This window comes from Lissotriton vulgaris, chromosome 5 (assembly GCF_964263255.1).
Source record: "Lissotriton vulgaris chromosome 5, aLisVul1.2, whole genome shotgun sequence".
Taxonomy (NCBI): Eukaryota; Metazoa; Chordata; class Amphibia; order Caudata; family Salamandridae; genus Lissotriton; species Lissotriton vulgaris.
Genome location: NC_141693.1, coordinates 100,041,278 through 100,068,697, shown reverse-complemented (window position 1 = coordinate 100,068,697; position 27,420 = coordinate 100,041,278). Strand labels below are relative to the sequence as shown.

Genomic DNA, 27,420 nt, shown 5'->3' with positions numbered 1-27,420 from the left:
TGTTGCTATTAGGTTCAGGGCTTACAAGGGGTGCGAACTATTAAGAGGGTCTCACCATAAGTACTTCATCCTCCCATCATGTATGAATTTGTATATTAATAGGTCATATTGAGCAGTGGGTGAAACATAAAATACTTTTCCTTTTTATAAGTAAAAACACGGACTGGATCCGATTTATTGATTGTTGTTCATTGAGTGCCTGTGGACTAGGAGTCGGGCTTGGACTGCTCTGCCCCGCTACCCTGAGAGAGTCGAGCGCTGTCACAAGGTACCTGGGTCCCAGTAGATGGAAAGTTGCAGACTTGCTACTTTAGAAGGACCCATATGCTTCCCAACTAATAACCCACTTTCTTACAATGATGGTTTGTCCTACAGTTCATAGTGTGGCTGGCAGCCAGCGGGCATACTTTGAAGGTCTCCTTCTATGATTTATGTTGTCAGTGGGGGGCTAGAAGGCGAGAGATCGCTCATACACTGAAATGTGCAAACACTTCAGTACAACAAAGAAATTGAGAAAGTGCTGAGACTTGTTTACAGAGAAGCACATTTGGATCCACACCAACGTAGAACGTTTGTGAGGCTTTTATTTGCTTTATTTAATGTGAAATATGTTACTAAGTGACAACATCAGCAGAACCGATGGATGAAGGTGGGGCCCACCGGCACTCATTTTTGGGTACCGGCACTTAGTTTCCTAAAATCAAGAGCAGGGGAGAGAAAAAAAAACAAAAGTGGGAAAGAAAGAGAAAGAAGGAAAAACAATGACAAATAAGGAAAGAGGGGATCAAAAGAACAAGAAAGAGTGAGATGAGGAGGAAGAGGCAATGCCTGGAAATGGAATAAAGAGGCAAGAGGCAAGGCTGTGGGGCTCGGAACAAAACTTTGGACCCAGCTCCTATTCTGTTACAATCTGAGCACAGGGGGCGGGTTCGGTACTGCATCCCCAGCCTATGCAATAAGAAGTGGGCTTCCCATTATTGCTCTCCGGATTTTAGCAACGCTGGGAACTACAAATGAATCTACTTTTTTGGGATATTCCACATACATCAATTTTTGGATAGACTGCCCCTTGCAGTTAGACCTTACTACAAGTTTCTGGCCCCTCTGAAAAATCCACAAGTGCAAGAAATGAGTAACTTACGGCACCTGTCCGTGCATTTTCTATTCATGTACAAGTGCTACCCCACAAATAGACAGAAATAAATAAGACCTCAATAGTGGTTAATGGGCTACAGTTGAAGGCAACCTGCTTTCCGTAACCTAATAAAGACATTAGTAGATTCCTGACTTGAGGAGGATACAAACGTTTGTATGCTTTGCTACCCCCGAGCCACACGAGTCTCTTTGGCCACTAAACCAGTTTCAAATCTAATTAAGAAATGTGTTTTTGGGTGTTTTTTTTTAACCAATGTAAGTAAGTATGTAGGCATGCTGTGTTGCAGCACTTTACATGGGCTAATTCTGATAAACATGTCCTTATTTATGATATGATTTGTATACAATGTTAGTAATATTTCAAGATTAAGGTATACAAAGAAACCGAAAGGAACTAAATTTGACTGATTTAAAAGTAAACTATTGCATTCAGTAAACAAGGAAAATGTTAGGAATTACAGAGTGTGTATTTCTGATGACACCAGCGCAAACGCTTCCACAGTGTAAAGTCCTCTCTAGCAGAACCGTAGAGTGCGAAGCTCTAATGCACAGTCAGTACTTGTTTAAGCATGTGACCATCTGCAGCACTTAACAAGTTGACAATAACAAGCCAAAGTACAAACTGCGGCCATCCATGACCTGAACTAGGTCCTGTGTGAAGGACAAGTGCACCAATCAGTAATGTTTGAAGTTTTAACAGCCTTAGCATTATCAGTGTAACCCTTGGTACCTGCTTGGGATCACACAATCATTGGGGATTTTGTGATGTGGTTGGAGGGTTGTACCACTCAGGTCTATCTATATGAAGAGAGGAGGTGGCCAAGTCACTCACCCAATTAGAAATGTTGTGACCAACCCTACGTTTAGTGTGACCAAACATACTGTGCTCGATAATTACTCGAAGGGCTTTTGAGTAATTCTCCTCAGCTATTGGTTCCTTTTGTACCAGAACTTTCAGCCATGGGCTTGAGACGTTGTCAATCACACCCTGGATCTTCCCCCAGGACTTTTTTTGGTCTGACCGTTTTTTTATTGGCTATTTGTATGTGTCCTTCCACCTGGTTTGAAATGCATCACCAACTATTTTGGATCTTAAATCAGTCATTAAGCAGCCCATTAGCAACAGGGGACACGTGTTGATGCAAGCATCTGAGAATTGGGTGTTAGAGAAAAGGAAATTGCTTTAATTTCTGTGGCATTTTTAAATGCAACTGTCAAAGCTCACTCCCCAGGGCGGCCACGCTGATTGCCAACTGTTTATAATAATGGTGGCCATAGAGGAACGACATTCTATATACTTTTTTTTCCATGATGGCTGCTTTACTTTGTCTGAGCAAGTTTTGAAACTATTGACTAGGGAGCCCGGATCCATATCATTTAAACGCGTATGAAATTGATAACAACATCATGGATTTGTTTTATTCCCATCTCTACAGCTGACACCAACTTGCCCAGATGTGAACACTTGCATCCACACCCTCATGAGTGCCTTGAGGAACACATCAAGGAACCAATCATTATGCATGTGCTCTTTAACCCCATGGCTGCGGCGGCTATTCCGCCGCAGCGCTAAGGGGGAGGGGGGCCGCGCGGCGCTCCCATGACTGAACCGCTCCCTCACGAGCCTGGGGTGGGCTGTGCTTATTACGGAACAGTTCCGTCACGGCCCTGCCCGCCTAATAGAACCTTCAGCGCAGGCGTGGAATTCGCGCCGCGCAGGCGCGGAGAGCGGGCCGTGACGGAACAGTTTCGTCACCAGCACAGCCCACCCGAGGCTCGTGAAAGGAACGGTTCCGTCACGAGCACGCAAGGGGTTAACCATCACAGGAAGGCTAAAGGAGTAATACTGGTAAATAACAAAATCATGGGCTACCAGAAAACAGAACTCTATCTAAAAGTCTTATTAGTGAAGACTAACTCAACTTCATCCAGGATTGGACATCGCAAGGAGGCCTTCAACCGAACCCAATAAAAACCAAAGCATTCTCCTTCCCAAAAGCAACAAACAGGCATTCCCTGAAAAACTTTAAGTATTTATATTTCAATTTAGCAAAAAAACAATGGGCCTTCTTTATGAAGGCCTTGCGTCAGTTTTGCGCCGCCGGTGCGTCACTTTTTGTGACGCACCAGCGGTGTAAAAAATGCGCCTCGTTGCGCCATATTTAAAAAGTGACGCATCTAGGTAGATGCGTCACTTTTTAAACCCCTGCGCCACATTATACCTGCGTCAGGTATAATGTATGCAGAGGGGGCGTTCCCCCGCAAAAAGCCTCGTAATAGTGATGCAGTGAAATCTATGAGATTTCACTGCGTCACTTTTAGGATGCTGTTGCATCAAAATCTTGCACCTGCCTCACAGCAGGCGTAAGACTGACGCAAGCCCTTTCACATGGGGCTTTCCCCATGTGAAAGGACGCATTGCTGGAGTTGCGTCACTTTTGTGACACACTCCAACAATGCGCCACTTTTGCGCTTACAGATGCGTCAGAAATACTGACGTATCTGTAAGTCCTTGCGACATGATGCGTCATACATTAAATATGACGCATCATTGGTGTCGCAAGGAGTGCGCAGTGAAAAGTGACGCATCGCTGTTTTCACGCAGCGATGCGTCACTTTTCATAAATGAGGCCCAATGTCACTAGGCTCCTCCTCGGCAGCCGCATTTCCTTCCAAAACCATATCATAATGGAACATCAGGCTGCCTAACATCACATAACCTACCAAGGCAGAACAAGACAATATCATTGCATTGCTTCCTAGCTAGATCTGCATATAATCCGTCCCAATCCGTTATGTAGTGCTATCGGCATCTCTATAGCACACACTTTCATTAGATATAATAAATGAAGATGCTATGTTTCACAAAACACTTTTCATTTAACTAATCAAAACATTGTCCTTGTGTCCAAAACACAGCACAGTTGAAAAGGTGGATTAAGGCTTGGAGACTCAACAGCTTTAGGATTTTCCAGTTCTCCAACAACCAATCTGGGGCAATCTATCTAGCTTTTAGATAGAAGATGTAAATGGAATCTGTGTCCTAACTCAATTAGGGAAGGTTGCTAGGGTTTCCCCGTTCCTCTTCATCACAAAAAATCAGAGTGAGTCACTACTGAATATTTTTAGCTTGAGGCCTACCAGACATCACAGCTGTCTGGATGCTAAAGACTTCTTGGGGTAATTCTGAAAGCTGACATAGGAATGCCTTCCACTCATTGCTTAATATTTGCGTTGTGGTTTATAACTCACATTTGCTTGTTTTCAATTTGCTGGATTTTTTGTTTTAGACTGTCCAGCATGTCTTTGTCCCTCCCATACCTCAACTACCAGGGAATATCCTAGTCCATCTTATTGTACTCCTTTTTTTACACTAATAGTGAATGATATTTCATTTTTCTCTATTTATGCAATACATTTTTTATAGAAAACAAAGCAAGTAGAGCCCCAACCGACCTCTATAATGATGAGCTGCTCCTGAGCTCCTGGCACTGATTTGGCCCCCTCTGAGGTTAGGGGTTCCAAAGACAGTGCCAGGGGTCGCAAGGGGCAAACTGGGGGTCGCAGCTGCGACCCCTGAATGAAGTCCATGTAGCTCAGACTCCATGCAGAGGGGTTTAGATTCAGCCCAAGTTGTGTCTCTAGCAGAGGTGGGCAACCTGCTGTCACAACATGAATCTGGTGTCATGCCGAAGGTTTCTAGGAATCCAGACAATGCTTCACTCACTCACAGCCCAGAAGGGGACCACATTGGACAGCACCGGGGTTCTCCTGGTGTCCTCTACTGTGCTAAAGTGTCACATACCTGCATGTTGTGGGCAATCTCTTCCCTGTCGGACAGTATCTGGGACAGGTTCTTGGTTCCCAGAACATTCCTCAGCGTGGTCTGTGCCAGCAGCCGGGTGGCAGAGTCTGCATTGGTGATGTTGGCTACAGCCAAGGTGGCATTTTGGACTCGGTAGTAAACCACGCCGTCCACACTGACCGTGACAGAGTCCTTAGTGAGAATCTGGAGGGGATAAAGGAAATATTCAGTACTTTAGCAGTTTCTGTCCATCACAAATACCTGGAAAAGTCAGTTACACTGTCAGATAAACAGGACAACTTCAAATGTAGCCTAGTAAGGTACACTAAAGCATCTTAGGAACAAAGGGAGCATTCAAGAACTCTGGAGACTCATCATGCAGGGTAAATGCAAATGTGGATACAGTGCTCTATACATAGAGCTTAACCTCAGCATCAAACCTCTGAAAGTGCTCTTAACAGCTGCAGGTATGAAGAGAGGCTCTGGCACACTGGGAGGTTTGCACAGGAACACATAGTATGAACACGTGGGGCAGCCCGGCTTTGATCTCAAAGTCCACAACATAAGCAACAGCACGCCATACAGGAAACACATCCATTTTTTGGCGGGAAGCATTGTTGTCATTGGCCCGTACAGACTAATTAAATCCAGGAACTGTGCAGGAGAAGGTAACAGGGAAAAGAAATTGGCAAATGAAAAAAATGCCAAGCCTGCAATGTTCTGCATTTACTCTATACGTGCACAGTAACTCACTCTAGGGCTGCAGAGTTTATAGTGAATAGTGTGAAAGGATTCTAAAACAGTTTGTGGTGCTCATGCGCTGCAGTCTTGCACAAGTCAGACCTGCCTCCAGGAAGGGGACCTATGCAGACTCTATTAATAGGTTGCCAGCAGTAATTATTTGAACCCAGTGAATATCATGGGCAGCATTTTATAAACCCCCTGTGCATAGCGCCCACAGTAGTCGAGTCTAGGCTCATCTGTACCTCTTGAGGCGGAATGTCAAACGAAATTGTTCTCATGTCCACTTTGATGAAGTTGTCGGTGCAGGGCAGGACGAAGAACAGGCCTGGGATGGAAGGAAGAAAGAGGATGGTAAAAGATGGTGCGCAGAGCGCGTGCTCAGTTCGGTGTCATGTATAGCGCAAGTCTGGTGTTTATATATTCTATACTTGTTCATAGGGGCTTTCAGCTGGTTGTCTCCGTCTGCTTGAAAATTAATCATATGTTTGTTAGTAATGTCAATCATATCTTTATTAGAGTGTCAATCACTTGTTAGTAGTGTCAATCATATTTTTCTTAGGACTATCAATCATATTCTCAGTAGGAGTGTCAATCGTATTTTAAGTAGGCGGGTCAATCATATTTTAGGTAGGCGTGTCAATCATATTTTTCTTAGGACTATCAATCATATTTTCAGTAGGAGTGTCAATCATAATTTTAGTAGGAGTGTCAATCATAATTTTAGTAGGAGTGTCAATCATATTTTTCTTAGGACTATCAATCATATTCTCAGTAGATGTGTCAATCATATTTTAAGTAGGCGGGTCAATCATATTTTAAGTAGACGGGTCAATCATATTTTAAGTAGGCGTGTCAATCATATTCTTCTTAGCACTATCAATCATATTTTCAGTAGGAGTGTCAATCATAATTTTAGTAGGAGTGTCAATCATATTTTTCCTAGGACTATCAATCATATTCTCAGTAGGAGTGTCAATCATATTTTTAGTAGGCGTGTCAATCATATTTTTTGTTAGGACTATCAATCATATTTTTAGAAGGGGTGTCAATCATTTTTGTTGTGTGTCAATCATATTTTTGTTAGGTCCACCTCAGCAAACAGAAGGAGACACAGGTTCAGCACAGATTTCCAACAGCGGCTTACTTTTCTGTGAGTGGCGGCGTTCTGCTCTGGCACAATGCACACCTCCACAGAAAAACAAGCCACTTATACCGCTCAGTTTTATATAAAAGATTTCACAAACATTGGTAAAGCAAACGTCGGCAGCCAACGCCAGAAGTATTGGCTTTGTTAATCCTGGTTTCTTTTGGGAGCTCGCTCTGCCCTGAGGTCCTTTGATGCATTCTGCCTACAATGGCCTTAACAGAGCAAGGGCTCTCAACAATAGCGCCTTTGGTGCAATAGGGGGACCGAGCTTTTCATGGTACTAGACGATAAAAATATAAATGTTTTGCCATCACTGCCCTTTAGTTCATTCTTTTTTATATCAACATTCAAACAGGATAGAGAAAATATCTCAAAGGAAATATTGCGGACATGACTATCAGCACCAACATAGTGGTATTAAGCGCTATATAAATGTCACCATAGAATACATACAACAAAAGGGCTTCTGAGATCTAAAATGAAGTTATGGACATTTGGGTGGAACAGAGGGGAGGAGGATATGAGAGGCCGAGGGCTTACCCCGGATCAGGGAAGGGGATACACATAAAATGTTGCATATTTTCTACCCATATATCACCATCCGTTTTACAGGGTTTGTTGTTACGTATGCAAAATGCTCCTTAGCACATCTGGCTACATTAAACAGAGCCATCCAAACACCTGCCACAAAACAGCAATGACAGCTATGACACACATGGCAGTGCGTCACTTTACAAGGCAGTAAACACAACAGAACACCTGAAACACACTTTCCTACAAACATCACAACAGTAAAGGCCACAAACAAGGCATCCTGTTGCTATGTAGCAAACAAAATGCAAATTGTCGACAGAAGGGATCAATTATATAATCAAGGACAAGGGTGATGGGTCACCCCCATTGCACTATTCTAAAACCCAGCAAACTCTCCCTCCCATGCTACACATGATGCAGCAAGACTCATCCTCGGGACTCTGCGCCACAAACACATGACCCAACACTTACGAGACCTCAACTGGCTCCCCGTCGAGAAGGGGGTCACCTTCAAACTACTCACCCACGCCTACAAATCCCTCAACAACATCGGGCCCAAATACCTCAACCAGAGAGTATCCTTCCACGTAACTAAGAGGAACCTCCGCTCCGCCGAACTTGACCTGGCACGTATCCGCAGAAACAGAACTGGGGTAGAGCCTTCTCCTACATCGCGGCCAAGACCAGGAGCGATCTCCCTGTGAACATCAGACGGGCTCCGACCTAGCACACTTTCAGGAAGGACCTCAAGACCTGGCTCTTCGACTGATCGGGAGCTGCTCCCTCCCCCGCGCCTTGAGACCCTCACGGGTGAGTAGCGCGCTTTACAAACCCTTGATTGATTGATGTACAAATACATGAATCACTCCTGCTCTGTCGTAGAACAGATCCGAATGAGAAGACAGGATGAACCAAGATAAAGTGCTATAAGGTGAACACGGACGGCACTTACGCGCTCTAGAACAGATTAATACAACATTGCATCATACTTTAGGTCAGAATCGGGCCAACCAGAGCACTCATGTGTCTGACATCACTCCAAAGGATGCAGTCTAGTCCGATCTGCCAACCAAAAACCACCTACATGTAAGAACACACAGCCTGACCTTGTTCTTTTGTGTGGGAAGATCAAAGCAAATGGTAACATGAGCCCCAATTTAAGACTTAGTGATGGTGCCTAAAAAAGGTGGTCGCGCTTCTATGGTTGCTTGTCATCTATGGTTTGACCAAGCTTTGGGCTGCACATTTGAGGGGAGTTTTTAGGATAATCCGGTGATCGGTGGATAACCTCGACTGCATAATAACGAAACATGATAGAACTAGGATGGATGATGGAACGCTGATTACAGACGAAACATGATGGAACGAGAGTGGATGGAGGAGTGCTAATTACAGATGAAACATGATGAAACTAGGATGGATGATGGCACGCTAATAACAGATGAAACATGATGGAACTAGGATGGATGATGGACCGTTAACCACGGACGAAACATGATGGAACTAGGATGGATGATGAAACGCAAATTACAGACAAAACATGATGGAATTAGGATGGATGATGGAATGCTAATTGCAGACAAAACATGATGAAACTAGGATGGATGATGGAACGCTAATTACAGACAAAACATGATGAAACTAGGATGGATGATGGAACGCTAATTACAGACAAAACATGATGGAACTAGGATGCATGATGGAATGCTAATTACAGACAAAACATGATGGAACTAGGATGGATGATGGAATGCTAATAACTGATGACACATGACAAATCTAGGATGGATGATGGAACGTTAATTAAGAACGAAACATGATGGAAACGCTAATTTCAGCATATATCCTCGGTAGTTCACAAGAAAGAACCTGCAAGCAGTATCCTCATTGTCTTGTTAAAGGTACCAGAGCCACAAATGATGCAAATACTGTTAAGTCACTGCCTGCACAGAAGCATAAGTGCCTTTATAAAGTAACAGAATGATGAAATGCACCCCATCTACAAACGCCTGCAAATGTACCTCATGCAGAACACCTTCTACCTAGACCACTATGCAAATAAATCAGGCGCAATAACGTGTTGATACCGCCACCTGCACAGCTTAACCACATAAAAATAATCCTGGCTTTAGAATGCTGGGGACAGATAACCTAGGCAAATTTGACAAATCTTCCCCATTTGGGATTTCCACACAAGGTTCAGGCTACCATCTCCCTTGTTCTGTCCAAACTCGATTATGCCAATAGCCTCTACCACGGATCACCTTTAATGACCATGAAAATACTACGGATTCAGAACTAGGCAGCCAGAATACTCCTACATATAAAACCGCAATACCACATCGCCCCTGCATTGGTTAGCGGTCGACAGAAGATCCACGTTCAAGCTGCTTTATATCTCCCACAAAGCGATACATGGAACAGGACTGTTCTTCATCAGGAATAAAATCACCAAACGCATTCAACAAAGGAACCTCTGCTTTAGAGTGGCACCTCACCTCAAAATCCCAAAGTACAAGAAAAAACTGTGTGTGACACATCCTTCTCTGTCAAGCAGCTAAACTATGTAACTCTTTACCTGCAACATAAGATCCACAGACAATCACCTTATCTTCAGAAAACTACTCAAATATTGGCCCTTCCCCACATAACCACCATACCCAAACAGAAATATACAGCATATCCCTCTGTTTATAAGCATTCATTTGTACTATACATATCTATACTACTATAATAAAGGAAGAACTTTCAGCCTTTGAGGCGGGTAAACTCGGGAACCACAGCGCTAATCCACACACCCGATACACCGTTGGAATCGTCAGGGTGTGCAGATGGTTATAGGCTATATAAATTTTTAAAAAAACGTTATTTAAAAAATTTACAGTAAAAAAAAAGTAGTCCCTCCGAAGTAGCGCCGGCCGCGACGTGCGTGCTTACGTCAGGAGCGCGGGGAGGAGCGGCGTCCAGGAGCGCGACGAGGAGCGGCGGGCATGGCTCGGGGGAGGAGCGGTGACGTGAGGAGCAGCGGACAGGCCAGCGGCGGTGCGAGCAGCGGACAGGCTGGAGGAGTGGCGGTTGAGGTAAGGGAGCGGCGGACATGGCGCGGGGAGGAGCGGTGACGTGAGGAGCAGTGGACAGGCCAGCGGCGGTGCAAGCAGCGGACAGGTGGGAGGAGCGGCAGCTGAGGTAAGGGGACCCATGTCAGGGCAGGCGGGGGTTGGGGCAGGCGGGGGACGGGTCGGGCGGGGGCCCAGGCTGCTGGACAATGTCGGGCGGGTGGGGGTCGGGGAAGCCTGTTGCTCCCGGACAAGGTCGGGACGGGCTGCTAGTATACCTATACATGTGCATTGCTTTGTATAAACGTGTAGAATAATTGTGTTTACAAAATACAGAAATTCACTAGTTCTGCTTAACAAATGTACATATTACTGATAGTTACATTATTCTATGTTTTTAACATGTATATAAGTGACTGCATAAATCAGACAACACTTGAAAGCTGGAGTTTATTTAATGCATCTTTAATCTACATATACTACCTTACTTTATGCATCTATACACCTTCAATGAACTTATGGATCTTTATATTTATTACTTTTCTTCTAATTCATCATACCCAATGCACTACCCTATTTCTCACCCTATACCGTTCTCAATATTTCCTCACTTCAGCTCCGACTCCTCTCAACCTCTTTCTACTACTCTTTCCAAAGCACTACCTTTTTTTCTCACCCTATAGTTCTATCAATATAGCCTCTACCTCCACTCTCTCATTCATCCATCTCAAACCCCATACCACTACTATGATCCCCAAAATAACCCTTTATAGAGTCTTCCCTACTCTAGCCCTCCTTGCATCATCTCATACATATTTTACTATTCTGAACTCCCAAAATGAGCCTTTCTAACCCTTTCCCTCTGACTATTCTCCCTCAACCTCCCCTTTACTCATCCCAAGCCTCCTCCTACGGCTATGAGCTCCAAAACAAAACAAAAAATATATAATGTTCTAAATCCTTTCCTCCTATATCCCTCTACTATCCTTTTCAACCCAAATAACAGACTAACATCTACAATACTCCAATTAAATTCATATTTCACGATAATAGTTCACCACTAATCCTTTATGGGTTCCGGAGTAGCGTGCTACTCACCGGAAAAGCGCTTCAACACTTCATCAGGGGTTGCAAGCGCTATATATATGCAAACCTTTTTTCCTCTTCTATCCCTCCACTAGTCTTCTCAATCCAAATAACTGACTAACATATCCACCACTCACATTACTTTCATATTTCACTATACTAATTCATCACTAATCCTTTATGGGTTCCGGAGTAGCATGCTACTCACTGAAAGAGTGCTTTGACGCATCGTCAGCGGTAGCAAGCGCTATATAATTACAATACAATACATGGACTATTCCTGTCTGACTCCTTTAGAGACATATGCTGGCCCCACTGTGGATCGACACAGACTCTCAACACAACCGTTGTGGTCAGCCTTGGGTAGGTGGACAGCCGCTCTCCGAGTCAGGAGTGTGGAGTCATTGAATACATGGTCACAGGGCCAAGGCAATGGTTATGTTGCGTTATGTCTCCTACAAGCAGTGATAAGAGGGATGTTACGCCACTTTCCGAAACAATACTCACCAATTCATGCTTGGAAATTAATTTTAAGAAAGAATGCACAGACTTTTAAAGAAACATCGACTTTCAGAGTTATGCAAAGTGTGGATTTATTGGAAAAAATGGTCTTTCAGAATCTGTGCACCATATTGGCTAGAGTATGTAGTTGAAGGTCCAAAAAAAGAAACGGAAATACTGCACTACAGACAACACTTTCCGCTTCCTAGCACTTCCCATATAATTTTCTTGCATGACCGACATTACAAAATGGCTACACTGGGGAGAATGTAGGTAAATTATGTATGACCCGACAGAGAAGTGACAATGATTTGCAGTGACTGCAAACGAATGTATCCGCATCTTTTACTGAGTGTGTCCACCTAGACATGGGCCTGGCACGCTCTGCTTTTTATGTTTTTCCTTCAATCTTCCCTATTTTGTAATAAGCGGACCAAAGAATCTCATTTGAAGCCTGCTCCACTAACACTGGTTGACCAATGAGCAATCAGGAAGGACGGAAGCCATCTTGCCCATCTGTGGATGTCGCGCGCTGCACTCACCGGGTCCCTTGGCGCCTCCCCGCAGGATGCGGCCCAGCCTGAAGATAATGGCCCGTTCATACTCCTTGACAATCTGCAAAGAGAAGTCATTTCATGAAGGTGGGCGAAAGCCAGAGAGAGCTCACAGCATGGATTTTGTGTGTTTGTGACACTTCAGAGAACACTGCTTCCTAGCTGTGGCAGCTATAAACACATCATCAATCAGAGACGGTACATTTGTCAGCAACAACAGTATATTCTGAAATGATTGATGTGCCAAAACTGAATAATTTAACAAAACATGGATGCATGCATTTGTCTATGCAGTGGTGTTTACTCAGTACAAGCCTAGCTGAGCAGCAATGGATCCCAGTATAATGGTGCTTGGAAACAATGCACGATTGGGTACAGCAACGAGGGAATTACACAATTGAACAGCACAATGACATTACATTTCACAATACAAAAGCATTATATTTCTTACATATTTACAAATTACAGTTGTAGGCAGGGGCAGCTCCTCCGCTATGGCAAGAAGTGTCGCACCCACTGCTGAAATGCAGCAGGCAGAAGAAAAATAAAATGACAATAAAACTATTTTATTCCAATCCACGAGTTTAGGGTGAGGCGGGCCATCTCGCTTCACTACCAGGGGGAGGAGGAGTGGTAGGCACTTGAAACTGCACCTAGATTTGGCCAGCCGTCCACGGCCGGCCAAACAGACATGCGCACTTGGATAGCTCTAAGCTTTTCCTTGGAGTTACCCGCAGTCCCCAGGGCACAGGCTCCCACTGCCTGCTGGAGAGTGAGACCGGCCCGCTCCGCCCAATCCCAGCGCTGCTCCCATGCTGGGAGTAAGAGCATGCGAGAAGCATTGGGAATGTGTGGGGAGTCTGTGCTCTGGGGAATTGGTGTGCCGGGATGAGAGGAGCAGTGTGGTGCGGGAGCAATAGATCACAGCAGCTGGCAGAGAAAGGTAGGTGTATTTTTTTTATTTCCCCCGTTCTGCCCCTCCCCCAGGTCAGATTGGCAGTAGCCGCCACTGGTTGCATGCACCATTTGTGAAAGAATTAGGTTGTTGATATGATGGCGCACATGTTTTCTAGCTCTTTCCCTCATGTCTTTCACCGCGCCTCACACTGGCAAATCCCTTCCCGTTGCTGTCCCCCTTCTGTTACAAGGTCTCTTTCATGTGTTCCCCATGTCCCCAATGCTCCATGTTGCTTTCTAGCTTGAATGCTTCTCCCCACGCCCCCATGTTGTTCGGCCTGATGAGCAGCTTTTTCCCTCCCCCAGCTACTCTTCATTGCTTCATCCACCCCTCCTCCTTTGGCCCACATGCCCACCATCCTTTTTTTAAAATTATTTTTCCTAGGGAGGATCAGGCATCAACCTGCAATTGGCTTCTCATCCTTAAGGAGGTGCTTTTGCCCTACTAGTTACAAAAATAGCATCCGCATCATTTTGAACACCTGCATGCGTAATGATACACGCTCATTCCCACCAAATGATGCAGCTACAGAGGCTGAATTTTTGCTCTTTATTTTTGAACTTTTAGCCATGCTGTACAACATTTTTCTGATGCTGTACAGCACCCCAAGAAGGCACTAGCAAAGCCAATTTGCCCCAAAGACTTATTACTGGATTTCTGAAAAGCCATTATATGGAGAAGTGTGGCTCAATGGTTAGAGCAGCAGACCCTGTTGCAGAGGTCTGGCCCGGGACCAGGGTTCAATTCCCGCCTTGGCGGGTCTTGGGCTCAATTTCCTCGGACCTGATAATTCTCGCCTCAGTGCCTATTCTAATCATGGGTCCCACTCTGCAACTATGGGCAATAGCTTGCTTAATCTCCACAACGGCCCCAACTGCGCTGGGATGCCTGGCTTCACCTTGGGGGTGCCCAGGAGTGGGCATTTCACAGGGAAAAGCCAGGAAGGGTTCCACAGCGGTATGCGTACAGCGCCAAGACACCTCAGGGTATAAGTGCGCTATACAAGTACTAATTCATTTCATTTCATATGAATAATTCTGACACACTGGTTGGGAACTCCTTACTGAATAATGTTAATTTGGTTGGAAAGTCCGATAAAACTGTAGCAACACTCAAAATACCAAATTGATCAGAGTATATGGATTCATACAATTCAAACTTGCAATGCTTTTGCATCCGAAAGACATTGTGTCGGATTATCACACCATGTCTAAGTGTTGGACCTGGCCCTCTGATCAGGGTCGGTCCAAAACCTTTTGCATTTGCCCTCCACTTTTTGATGAATTCATTTCTGCTGTCCTTAGGACCCTGTGCACGTTACCGCTGCTAAACAATGCTTAAGTGTGTGTGCTCTCTCCTTAAGATGTGGTAGAATTGGCTTATACCCAATTGGCATATTTATTTACTTATAAATCCCTAGTAAAGTGGTACTATATGAACTCATGGCCAGTAGATTAAATGCTACTAGTGGGCCTGCATCACTGAATGTGACACCCACTCAAATCGCCCTTTAAACATGCCATTTCAGAGCATATGTGTCTAGTTTAAACTGCCATTTTGACTTGGCAAAATAAAACTTTGCCAAGCCCAAGCATTCCTTTTTAATACATTTAACTTACCCCTAGGGTGGGCCCTGGATAGCCGAGAGGGCAGGGTGCAAGGAAAAAAAAGTAGGACATGTACTTTCAAGTTTTACATGTCCTGGTAGCGAAAAACTGTCAAATTTGTTTTTTTACTACTGCAAGACCTGCCTCTTCCAAAGGATAACATTGGAGTTACCTTATTATTTTTATAGTCTTATTTATAAATGGGAAAGTGATAACCAGTTCAAGTTTGGTGTCTCTGGAATCACAATTTTAAATCTTAACGTATGGTGAAGTCATATTTTAAACTGCCATCTGAAAAAGCCACTTTTAGAAAGCTGAAGATTTTCTGCCTTATCAATTTAGTGCCTATAGCAGGTCTTTGAACACTTGCCTGGGTATGGGTAACAGTTGGGTTTAGCAATTCCTCCTAGAGACCGACAAACAATAGGGAGCTTAGGTGTGTCTAGATGGGCCATCCTGGCAGGAGAGGAGCTGGGCACATCCCCACTTACACTTGAATGGGCTGTGCCCTGCCTTCACAGAAAAGGGCCTAATGACCCTGCATTGTCACCTTAGCCAGCTTGTAGCCAGGGGAGGAGGGAGAGGTTATTCCATGCACTTTAAAGACATTGCCTAGAAGCGTATCCCACATTTCAGGAACAGGGCACCAGGGTATAAAAGAAGCACCTCAGACACCAATTCTTCAGTACACTTCTGGACTTGTAGATACTGTGCTAGGAAGGACTGCTGGGCTGCTGAAGGACTGCCACTCTGCTGAATTGCATTCTGCTGGACTCCTGTTTTGCTCACCTGCTGCACTCTTGCCTGGGTGAGAAGGACTGAGCCTCCATCTCTTGAACCTAGTGTGCCTCCAAGGGCTAGTTAGCTGGCTTCCTGATCTGAAGCCTCTGCACCTGGACTGTACCATTTGATAGTCTACTCTCCCAAGTGGTACCACCCAACTTCTGGACACTTGGAACTGAGCCTAAGGTGCTTGCCAACCTCCGTGGACCCTTTGGAAACAAAACATCTTCTCTCCTGCACAGCACATCTCAGAGTAGAACTCATGCATTGCTGCTGCTGCATGGCTTTGACCTGTCCCAAAGACCTGCATCACTGCCGCAGTTGGGACGCGGGCCATCACATCTCAATTTGACAGCAGCCTTGACGCCAAAGCCGAATTCTGGCCCACAGCCTCATAGCTCTTAGGAACTGGGGCTTCGCCCCAACTACGCACTGCCTCCTTGACGCCAGACTTTGCATCGCAAGCCCTCGTCAATGGGATCTTCTATGACAGCGCATGACCTTGTATTGTAGCCTTACTGCATCTCAGATGCGTTGGTTTATCTGCACAATGCCTGTTTGACACGGATCTTCGTAAAGCTCCACAACCAGGATTTACGGTACTTTGTTTAGCGGACTTAATTAGGTCCCTGTAGCCGGCCGGTGCTCCTTTGCCGTCAGCCTCAAGATGTGACATTGTTCCACTTGGCGCAACCAGATCTCCCCAGCTGGCCCTTTGCGCTTTTGGCACTTTTATTCACTGAAATTTTTAAGAACTCGTAAATCTGGTTCTACTGATTGGATTTTTGCCTTTTTGGTCTAGTTTCATTTATTATAAATAACACTATTTTTCTAATACTGTGGTGTATTTTCACTGTGCCACTGTTTGAAGAGTTGCACAAATACTTTATACATTGCCTCCAAGTTAAGCCGGACTACTATGTGCCAATCTACCAGGGGGTTGAGCACAGGTTAATTTAGAGCTTGTTTGTACCTTACATTGACAAGGATTGTGGTAGCTACTTGACCATGGTTTACTCCCCAGTCAACCAGTAACCCAATTTCTTGCACTAAGCATCTTCATAGCACTCAGTAAAGATAATAAGACTATTTAACTTGGTTGGATTTTAATTCCTTGGTACAGCACAAGACTACTCTCTAAAATATTAAAATATTGTGTCAATTCACTAACACTGCTGACTATATCAGACACCGTGGCTGTCATTTACTAAAATGTACACGGACGTTCACGTGACACTGCAATTTAGCGCTGTACAGATGTTCCTTTACAACTGCATGTGAATTGGCAAAAGCTTTCGTGTTCCTTTGAATCGCGCGAGTGCCCATCCGACCTTTGTAACCATTTGATACTGGAAAACTCAGTCGCCTTTATTCCTAAGTAGACATTGAACTTACAATACAGAAATAAAGTGGCCTGTGTTAACTTGCCAGAGAGGGAGTCATCTGCACATAGCACAAACTAGATGTCATTCGTGAAAATGAGGAACCAGAGTGAGCTCCATTTGAAGGCGCAGAGCTTCACCAGCCATCACCTGTTGAGTCAGCCTAGGATTCTCCTGATCCTGCCCCTTTTTGTGTGGCCCACTACCAAGAGAAGTGACCTCATACGCGGATGAGCATGCAATATCGGTTGGTGCAACTTCTAACATTTGGGGACTATGTTGACTCTTTTTGAAACAGGCTCCCCTTTGCTAGTTCCCGCCTCCGTTTCACACCCAGGTGTGGGGTTGAGGAAAGATGGAGAGAGAGAGTGCACATGGGCACATGTGTGAGCTTGACTTTGCACATGCACATGAGCATGTATAATTGTGACACTGTAATCTCATGTGCAAACCAGCCACTCATAGTCAGCCTCAGGTAAAGCTGCCCTCTACAATTCCTCAGATTGAAACCTGCACATTTCATCGGAGGACACTGCTTGGATGGCAGAATACAGCGCCCTGCACAATTCTCAAACATTAACAAAATGAATGCCTGTAAACCTGCACCATGTAGGTGCACGTATGTGTGCATGTTGATGTTTGCGTTTATGGATACACGTTGGACTACTGGGGTGATTAGTGTACACAAATATGCAATATTGGGGTTACACTGAGCCTGTAAGGCATGTCTCCTTTTCAGGTCTCGCCTAAGACAGGGCATGCGCTGTTTGTTGTGAGATATTTTATTAGCTTGTAGTGGATTTAAAGCCCGCCTGTTACGGATCATTGGCTGGCTTCATTGTTACTCTCATTTGCTTGCCGCTACTTTGTTGGTGCATGTGGGCCTCATTTCCTCTTGTTGTGCTTGTTCCAACCTAGGAGCATGGACCCTTTTCTTGCAACTTTCCGCTGCTCTGCTTTGATGCGCTACTTTTTTTAAAAAAAAGTACTTTACAAGAGTGCAAGTGTTTTCCAGCTGTCTTTCTTATGTGTGTATCCCCCTCCACCGCACTCGCTCATTTTGCACTTTTTCTACCCATGTGCTTCACCCCTGCCCTCCTCCGTGACGCCCTAAGGTGTTTTCCCACTCCCCACATTGCTTCTGCGCCCATGTGCTTCTACCCCAATACTGCGCTCGCTATTGCCCCATTGCTCCCTCTAAATTTCTCTCTCCCTCTTCGTTTGCTTCCCGCTGCAGTCCGTGTTTGTTCCCCGCACCCTCTGTGTTGCTTTCCCCAACCCACACCCACTCATGTATTGCTCCATCCTTGGCGTTGCACCCCCCGCTCTGTGGTTCTCCGTCCTCCGTCCTCCATGTTACTTCCTTCCACCCGAACTACTTTTTGTTTACCAATCCAACTTGCATTGGCAAACAAAGAAAAAACAGCATGTGTCATTTTTGTAGGCGTGTGCCAGCGTGGCGTGTACACCTATAAAATGATGCTGCTGGCGACATATAAGCTTTTTTTTTCTTTTCTGAAAGCCATGCTGCAAAGCATGGTTTCTTGCTTACATTGGTGATGTGGGAAGGGACGAGGATATAGGGAAGGTATATGGAGTTAATCTTGCTAAGTGACTTGGTTCTTATTGCACACCTGCTGGCATCGGCGCACTGTAAAAGATGCATGTGTGCTTTACAAGAAAGAAAACCCTCAGCACCAAGTTCCCAATGTCTTTGCTCACGTTACGTTTTAATGTATTTACCTAAAGTACCTAAAGCGTTGTAGAAGGGCAAATAGAATAAAATACTAGACCGAATGATGTTTGTGCAGAGGCGTAACGCAATCGAGCCCCCCTCCCCCCTCGCCAGGACTATTTCCAGAGCAGGCTTGGTAAACAGAAACACGAACGATGAATTGCAGGGATTACACAGCATGAACAGGGAGCTTTGTTGTGTGTTGCTTGGGAACCAATAGACACAGCAAAGAGAATGCAGAGTGAATGGCAGAAGTGGAGCAGGCAACCAACCACTCCTCTGATCAGTTCTTTAAAGGGGCTGCTGCTAAGTGTTTACAAACATGCTCCTCTTCCTTTAGGAGATGCCAAATCCGGAGCAGAACACACAGGAGACATGTCCTCCACCAGAGAGATAGTCCTGTGAAGGACGTTCAGCTTGTCAATCCTCTGGTTCAACATTTCCTGCAGAAAACTGCAACAACCAGCTGTAAATAATAGGGACAATCAGCCTACGGGGTCTGTCACAAACGGAGCAGACATTTAAAGCCGGTTGTTATGGCATCCAGGGAATTTCGAAAACGGTCCTAGAATACCTATGGTCTGTATGAGGCTCGTTAAATATGTGCATGGTGGGGGTGGGAGCAGGAAGGGGCAAAAGTCACTTCCGATCCAAACCATACTTTTTCCCAGATCTTGAAAATATAAAAATGGTGCAATCTCTGATCTTCCTCTAGACTTTTTATGACATCTGTCGTGTGGGGTTGGGTTTACTACATGGAGTAGTATGTTAGTATTGGTACACCTTTATGTACCACCTATGTCATGTGTATTCTCTGGAACACTGAGCAGGTTCTGAGGGCTGGCGGTTGAGTCATTTACCAGCAGGGCCGTTTCTAGGTGTTTTGCCACCCTAGGCGAGAATTGAAAAATGCCGCCCTCTCCCTTTTACTACCATCACTCTCTCCCCTGTCATCCTGGCAAGAAGGACCTCCCCCCAAAAACGTGTTGGAATTATGAAGGTTTAACCAGTGTTCTACGTAAGGTTATTTAACAGATAACCATTACATAAGATAATATGTTGGGAACTGAAGACATGTAGCAGACAGGGGACCTACACTAAGAACACACAGGCTGTTGAAGAGATGTGCAGTGGGACCTCAAAAAAGGAACATACAGGAGGACTCCACAGTGTAAGTACAGAGGTCACCACAGAAGATTAGATTATTTCAAAGACCCTGCAGTAGGGCCCAAAGTGACCCAAAAGAAGTGCCCTTGGGATCCAAAACAGACGCCTAGAGGAACCCAGGACTCAGCGATCTCAGGAGCCCCACGGACTCGACAAACACAACCACAGGGAACACAGATGAAGAGCTCCAGTGATCCTGTATTGTAACAGATATAAATATATGTATATATATTTTTTTAGAGTTTTATGTAGCGTGAACTAGGCCCGAGGATATCAGGTATCAGAGCACTTCTCATGAGAACCAGTTTCGTTACAGATGGATGCATTCATTTTTGTTTTTGTTAGGCACAGGAAGATTAAGTGATTTGCCCAGAATCACAGGATGTTGAGCGTCCCTGCCAAGACTCAACCCGGTTTGTCAGCTTTGAGGTCGACCGCTCTAGCCATAAGGCTACATCCTCTCCCCAATATATGGCGCCTACAACCCTTATGTGGGGCACTGAGTCACTCATCTAGAAGGCATAAACTAAGCCATGTATGGTATGTAGTTGGAAGAGTTTTGTCTTTGTTCTTTATCCTATGTGGGAAGTATTTCCCCATTATGTGTGATGACCACATGCGGTTACCATGTGATGGGACGCAGCGCCTGATAAGGAAGGTGAAAATCAGTACTCCAAGTCCAGATAGGATAGACAGGATGCAGAAATGTCAATAATGCGAGCCCTAGGGAGAGCCCCCCATTACAAAAGTCCTAAGGAGCCCCGACAGGACATCACAGAATAAGAGGAGGTAGAGGGAGGGAGGCATGACAGGCAGCAAGCGGACGGTGTGAGGGAGCAAGAGCGAGATGGGTGTGACAGGGCTAGAAGGAGGTGGTCTGACTGGGCTATTAGTTGGCAGGAGGGCAAGGGGCAGAAGGTGAGACAGGGATAGTGACATCGTCCGAAGGAGGGGGTGAGCGTGTCACACTGGGAAGGGACTCCGACCTGCACACGCTGAGGAGCTCTCAAGACTGGAAGTCCTGCCGGATCCGGGTAGTGAGATGCGAGAGGGTTCTCTGCAGAGCAGTGCTGCTAAAGAGGTCCCCTGAGAGCCCTGTCCGGATGCAAGGGCGTTTTAATACCGCTGTCACGTTTATCCTCCAAGTCGGGACAAATTCTGCAATACATGTTATATTGTGAGCACACTCTGCCCTGCGTTACCAGCTATACCGGACACACACTGACTGCGGGACTTGACACCCTGCCTGGCATTCCCGGTAATCTTGAACACACACTGTATTTACGGGCCTTGCTGTCCTAGATACACTTACACTGCGGGCCCAGCAGGCCCTACTATCCTGGACGTACACTGCACAATTGCACGGCAGGCCACACTTATCCTGTACACACAGTGCACTGCTTGTCCAGCTAGTGCACACTGTGTACTTTGCGTTGTGTCGCCTGCTAACCTGGACAAACTTACACTGTGTGCCCCTCTGCCCTGGACTCACCTACCCGCCGGAGGTCTGCGTCTGCCTTCTCCCAGTTGTGGCTCCAGTTTTTCGGGTACCAAACACCCCGCACGCCCATGCTCTCAACGTAGTGGATGGTGAGGTGCTTCACCAGGGGGACGAACCTCCATACGCCGACCTTACCCTCGGGGCTCTGCCAGGCCTGAAGAGACAGGGGGTTTGGTTCAGGCAGCAGCCCAGGCTGGCATTTTGAAATAAAAGCGCGCTTTGTACCAACACGGTGCGCTGCGTGACTGCATCACGTTTGCAACTATTACGAAGTCAGTAGTCTCCGGGGCGCAGTCATGTGTGGGAGGTGGGTTATACTCTGAGTCTGTCCAAGTGCACCGACCTGACAGGTGCCAGCCGCCCACCTGTGGCGGAGGGCGCCAATTCAAGATGAAAGAACATTGTGATCTTCTGCAAATAATGCCGCAGGGCCGTCAAAAGGTGTCATGTCAGTGGCACTAACAGTAAGGAGGAGTGGGTGTGGTAGCACTACGCAGTTCATTTCTGAAAAATAGTAATATAGGAGAGGTGCCACTCCCTATTCACTTGGCCAGGATTCCCAAACTAATGTTTTATGCCGCCCTCGGCGGTCGCCTAGTCTTGCCTAATGGCAGAAACGGCCCTGTTTACCAGCAATACTCTCTGACCGGTCAAGGTGGCTCCGCTGCTGTGGGCTCTTTTGTGTTGGCAATTAAACAAGGACTTCTTCCAAGATGGTTGGTGTCCTCTGGATTATTTCTTAAACCGTTCTCCGTCCACTACCAATTGGTTCCAGGAGTGGGGTGCTTTCAGGAAGTTTCTACGGTGGGGGAATGGAAAGAAAATCAAAGCAGGAAAGATAAATAAACCTGCCGGCAGGACAGCACTTGAGCCCACTGACAGCATTCAGCAAACTACTCGGGGAGCGCTGTCACGCTTGGTCAAATTTGTTTGTGGCCTGAGCTTTTTTTTAAAAAATGTTACTGTCACCGTTAACAACTTTTAGACTGAACGAGGCATTGCTGGATCTGAAGCAGCGGTTAACTGGCTGTGCGCCACGCCCCCGCCTGCTTTGCTGATTTTTAGGTCGAGCCTAAACAGCGTTATCTTTACTTTGTGGGGTCTGACTCCTCCCACGCTCTCAAGTGGCTTTTCAGGTTGTCTTTTAAAAATCGTAGCCTGCAAATGGCTAATGGTCGCTGCATGTCCCACCTTATTTTGTGAGTTCACTCCCCTGGAGCATTGCCCCGTGAGCGAGCAGGGACGCGCACGCTCCTTGCATGCCTTTTTCTTGTTTTCTCATAATTGCTACCAACGCCATTTTTGGAGGACCAAAATTAATTTGAGTGATTATGAAATTAAAAGGCTCCCGTCTTTCCTTTCAACCGCACACTGCACCATGTGCAGCTTTGTTTGGACTTTCAAAAAGAGACGCTTGAATATCCATTTAAGCATTAAAGATGCCCCTAACCAGAAACAGATTCCTGTTGTGGCAATATTGCCAAAAGCAGGTTCCACACTGTATTCACTATTTCAGATGCCGGCAATCATGTACACTATTCCGTTCAGAAAAAAATCTAAACAAGACAACTGCATTGTGTCCGCAAATGTAATGGTCGGCATTAAAACTGGAAGCAATGAGGCATATAAATCATCACAGTGAGTGTATACAGGGCCGGATTTAGGGCAGTGCGACTGGTGCGCCCGCACTGGGCACTGACCTGTGGAGGGGGCACCGACCTCAGGGGGTGAACAATGTTTAGCAATAGTTTATGATTACAGAGATTACACTTTTGCCCAGTGGTAATGAGAGAATCCAAGGAGGCAGTCATGGGTTGTGGGGGCACCAAAAATGATTGTCGCACTGGGCGCCACCTGCGAATTCTTGGAGGTACAGTTGACTCAGTACTTTTTTGGTAAATAAATATATAAAACTACAGTGTGCTGCGAGTTACAACTGGTTTTGGCGATGGTGCCATCCTGGGAGTAGACGGAGGGCATACAATTCTGAAGTCAGAAAAAGCCTTTGCCAAAACCACGTGGTGCCGGAGGTTCAGATGTTTGCAGAAGGTTCAGGAATGCCATCTTCCCTTCATGATTTCTAGCCCGCTCAGTAGCTTACATTTTTAAGAGCACCGGCACCGCATCATGGTATAGTTGCAACAGTAACTGCTGCATTTGGTCACTTCAGTGCAGTTTGCATGCAGTGATTCCCATGCTAATTAAAAAAAGCTTCAAAACTAATGTACAAAGAAACTTGCCGAGGATTAAAATAAATTCCTGCAACTGTATACAAAACAATTTGCAGGATAAGACTACACGTGATCATGTGGATGAGTTTATGTGTAGTGTTTTTGTGTACACACATGCTTGTGCGTGCAAAAGAGAGGGAGATTGTGGAATTGAAAGACTGAACACTGCGTGTGCTAGAGAGGGGGAGTAAAGTGAGAATGTGTGTGCTTTTAAGCGAGAGAAAGTGAATAACTATGGGAGTGTGTGTGAAAGAGTATGCTTGCATGTGTGTGTGTATGAGTGGGTATGTTAACATAAGAGATAACGCAGTGAATTTGCATTAGAGAGAGGGTGTGCACATAAAATGCCTCACACATTACTCAGTGTACACTATAGGAAGTCACATCTTCACGTGTTGCACCTCATAACAGCTCAGGTCTGTCAGTGTTGAACTATGTGGCACCTTACATATATCTACAAGTGGTGCACACTCGACCAGTTCTAACACGCTAGAAAAGCTGAAATCTGCCTTTAGCGTAATCTAGAACGCCCCGCAATGGATAGTGTGCACACTAGTCCACCTCATGTCTTTTGCACTGAAATAGCTCACATCTGCCACTGGTGCATACTGGGTCATCTTACCCAGTGTGCACTGTTCTACAGCCCACCTCTGCCTTTGGTGCATGTCATAACGATTCAACTCCGTTTGTGTTTACACCGGGAGAAGTCTGGTCTTGCAAACACTACAGCACCTCATATCTAATCATAGTGTAGACCTTGTAGCAGTAAAATACGTGACATCTGCCCGTGGTGCATAAAAGAAAACTTCATGTCCACCTGTGATGAACACCTCAACAGCTAACGTCAGCCCATCGTGCACTCTAGAGCACCGCACACCTACCTGCCGTGCACTCAGCAGCAGCTCACCTCTTCCCTGGTGCATGTTCGAGCACCGTAGATCCACGCTTGGTGCACTCACTGCTTTTACAAGGCAGAGGGTGGTGGGACAGGGATATTGTGGTTCCCATTTCTGATGCTCAAGCTGAGATTCTCCATTACTTTGGCATGTGCGTTGGTGTATGTGACTCTATGCTACCTACTGACGTGTGTGTGGTCCCGTCAAGGACATGGCTCAAGGAGACAATGATCTTCCTAGATGTTTGGAATGTCATCCTGATCTAGCCCAAAGCCAAGTTCCTAACAGGACTTCTTTGGGAAAGAAGGACGACTGTGGAAGAACTCGTAGTTCTAGAGCTGTGAAGTTATCTGGAAGGATACAGGATTTCGAATTGTTCTGATCTACACCATAAGTACAGCATGTTTCCAGGACTCTAGCATTGTTCACCAGTTAGGTTAACTTTTGCCTTTCAAGATGTGTTTTTAGTATTATTGTTTTAGCTCTTCATTTGTATATGAGTATTTTTCTCAATCTTCTTCTCTTCTTTCTTTGTGTATGGGAGGGGGAATATGTGGTGTGGGGTGGAGTTTACTACGTGGATGGTATGTTGGTACACCTATAAGTACCACCTATGTCATGTGTATTCTATGGAACACTGAGCAGGTTGAGGGCTGCTGGTTGGGTCATTGCCGAGCAGTTCTCGGACCGGTCTAGTGGACTCTTTTTATTGGCAATTAAACAAGGACCTGTTCCAAGCTGATTGGGGTCTTCTCTGGATTACTTCTTAAACCATTTTCCGCCCACTACAACATCCCACCAAAAATCTCTTCAAATCTTCTTTACATTTGCCGTCAATCAATCACTTCCACACCCATGCTATATTGTCCACATACATGAACTCTTGAGCTTATGGGTCTGATGTTGCATCAAGAAGATGTGTTTGAGCGTCCTTTTATTTTGAGGACTAATCTAGGGGCTATTGGAAGAGGGTCATTAAGCTAAGCCTCTGCTGTGGCGTTACGGGGGCACTTACAGACTCCTCGTGCGATTTTGTGAGTTCCGCTGGTTTCCGTGTCTTGGAGAAGTCGACTATAATTTTCACAAATATCAGTCTTCAAAGGCAGATAATGAGGTCCTTTATGAGAAGAAGCACAATGCAAGCATATTTTTTCATAGCCAGGTCTGTGTAGGTGCAAATGATTATAATTACCTTAATGCACATCCAGATAGAGAAGGGAAATGTGATCAACGTGAAGAAAAACGATATAATGACCAACATCCATCCGCAGCAGCCAAGCCCAGGATCAGGTTGATCTGGAGAGAAGAGACAAACACAAGCTTAATCTTAGAGAGTGACACAAAATTAAGGATTGCATTAATCAGTGAGCTTCAGTAGCCGGTGAAGATTTTCACCCTTGGTACTTTTATCTTTCTACTTTAAGAATATTTAGCTTTTTTGAGACATAGATTAGGGATGAAGACCAAATTGTCAAAATTTAGAAATTGCAATTTCCAAATTGCAATTCTTACAGATTTACAGTTAGGAAATCACAATTACAATTTGTAATGTAAGAAAACGTAAAAGTTTTTAAATAGTGATTCCTAAGGGGTCGCAAATCGACCTACCTCATGAATATTAATAAGGTAGGTCGCAATTTGTGACCCACCAAATGAATATTAATGAGGTAGGTCTCAATTTGTGACCCATTAGGAATGATAGCCATCACAGGGATGGTGGTCAGTTGGGGTCAGCAGACTACCATGTTTGTGATTGATTTTTGATAGACCACACTTAATGGAAAACAGGATATGTTTAAAAAGAAGATATGACACTTTGAAATTCCAGTTTTTAAGAGTAGGCAGTACATTTTTTTTACATTCTCAAAGGGGAAGGGGTCACTTAGGGACATCTTCCTAGTTGTGAATGGTTACCACTACCTTTTAGCAGTCAGTTAGAAATGAATGCCTTGCAACCATAATTCACTCGCAAAATATACATACATAGTACTGGAATTCGGTTTTAGGAAGGGACTCCCTAAACACTCTCCTTCCAAATACCGAATCGCTAAACCAAACTGCGCTGAATCTTAATTTTGCATTTGTATATATGAAAAGGCATTTTTGCTGTCAGAAATGGCCAGAATGGGCCGTGTCGGACTGCAGAAATGTTTTGTACATATGGCTCCTAGAGTGTATCCACCCTTTCAAAATGAGAGAAGTGTTGGAAAAATGAAAACAATTTTGAAAGCGTTGCATTAATGAAAGCATTTAGATCAAATGCATTTGACGTAGGTCCAGCTCGGCAAAAGAGGAACTAAAGATCTTCGGGTGGCTCCTACTCAACAACAGAAGGACTGTCACCCAGGCCCTCCTCACCAGCAGGCTGAACTACAGGAACACACTCTACGTAGAAATTACCGCACAGACTACAAAACTCAGAGGCCAGACTCACCCTCGACCTTTCCTGCCGAACCCACATTACACCCCATCCCAAGAAGTTACAGTGGCTCCCGATTGAGAAGAAATGCCAGTTCAAGATGTTAACCTACGCATACAAAGCCCTGCATAACAAGGAACCAGCATACATCAACAAACA

At 45.2% G+C, this 27,420-nt stretch overlaps 1 protein-coding gene across 1 annotated transcript in view; it reads right to left on the bottom strand.

The window, feature by feature from the left end:
* Window positions 1-27,420, bottom strand: part of STOM (stomatin) — a 148,700-nt gene that overhangs the window by 24,149 nt on the left and 97,131 nt on the right. The window contains exons 2-5 of the mRNA XM_086920974.1: window positions 26,035-26,138; window positions 12,571-12,643; window positions 5,947-6,029; window positions 4,961-5,164 (exon numbers count right to left, since the gene is read on the bottom strand). Coding sequence (XP_086777100.1) covers window positions 4,961-5,164; window positions 5,947-6,029; window positions 12,571-12,643; window positions 26,035-26,138 — 464 coding nt within the window. The remainder of the gene's footprint in view (window positions 1-4,960; window positions 5,165-5,946; window positions 6,030-12,570; window positions 12,644-26,034; window positions 26,139-27,420) is intronic.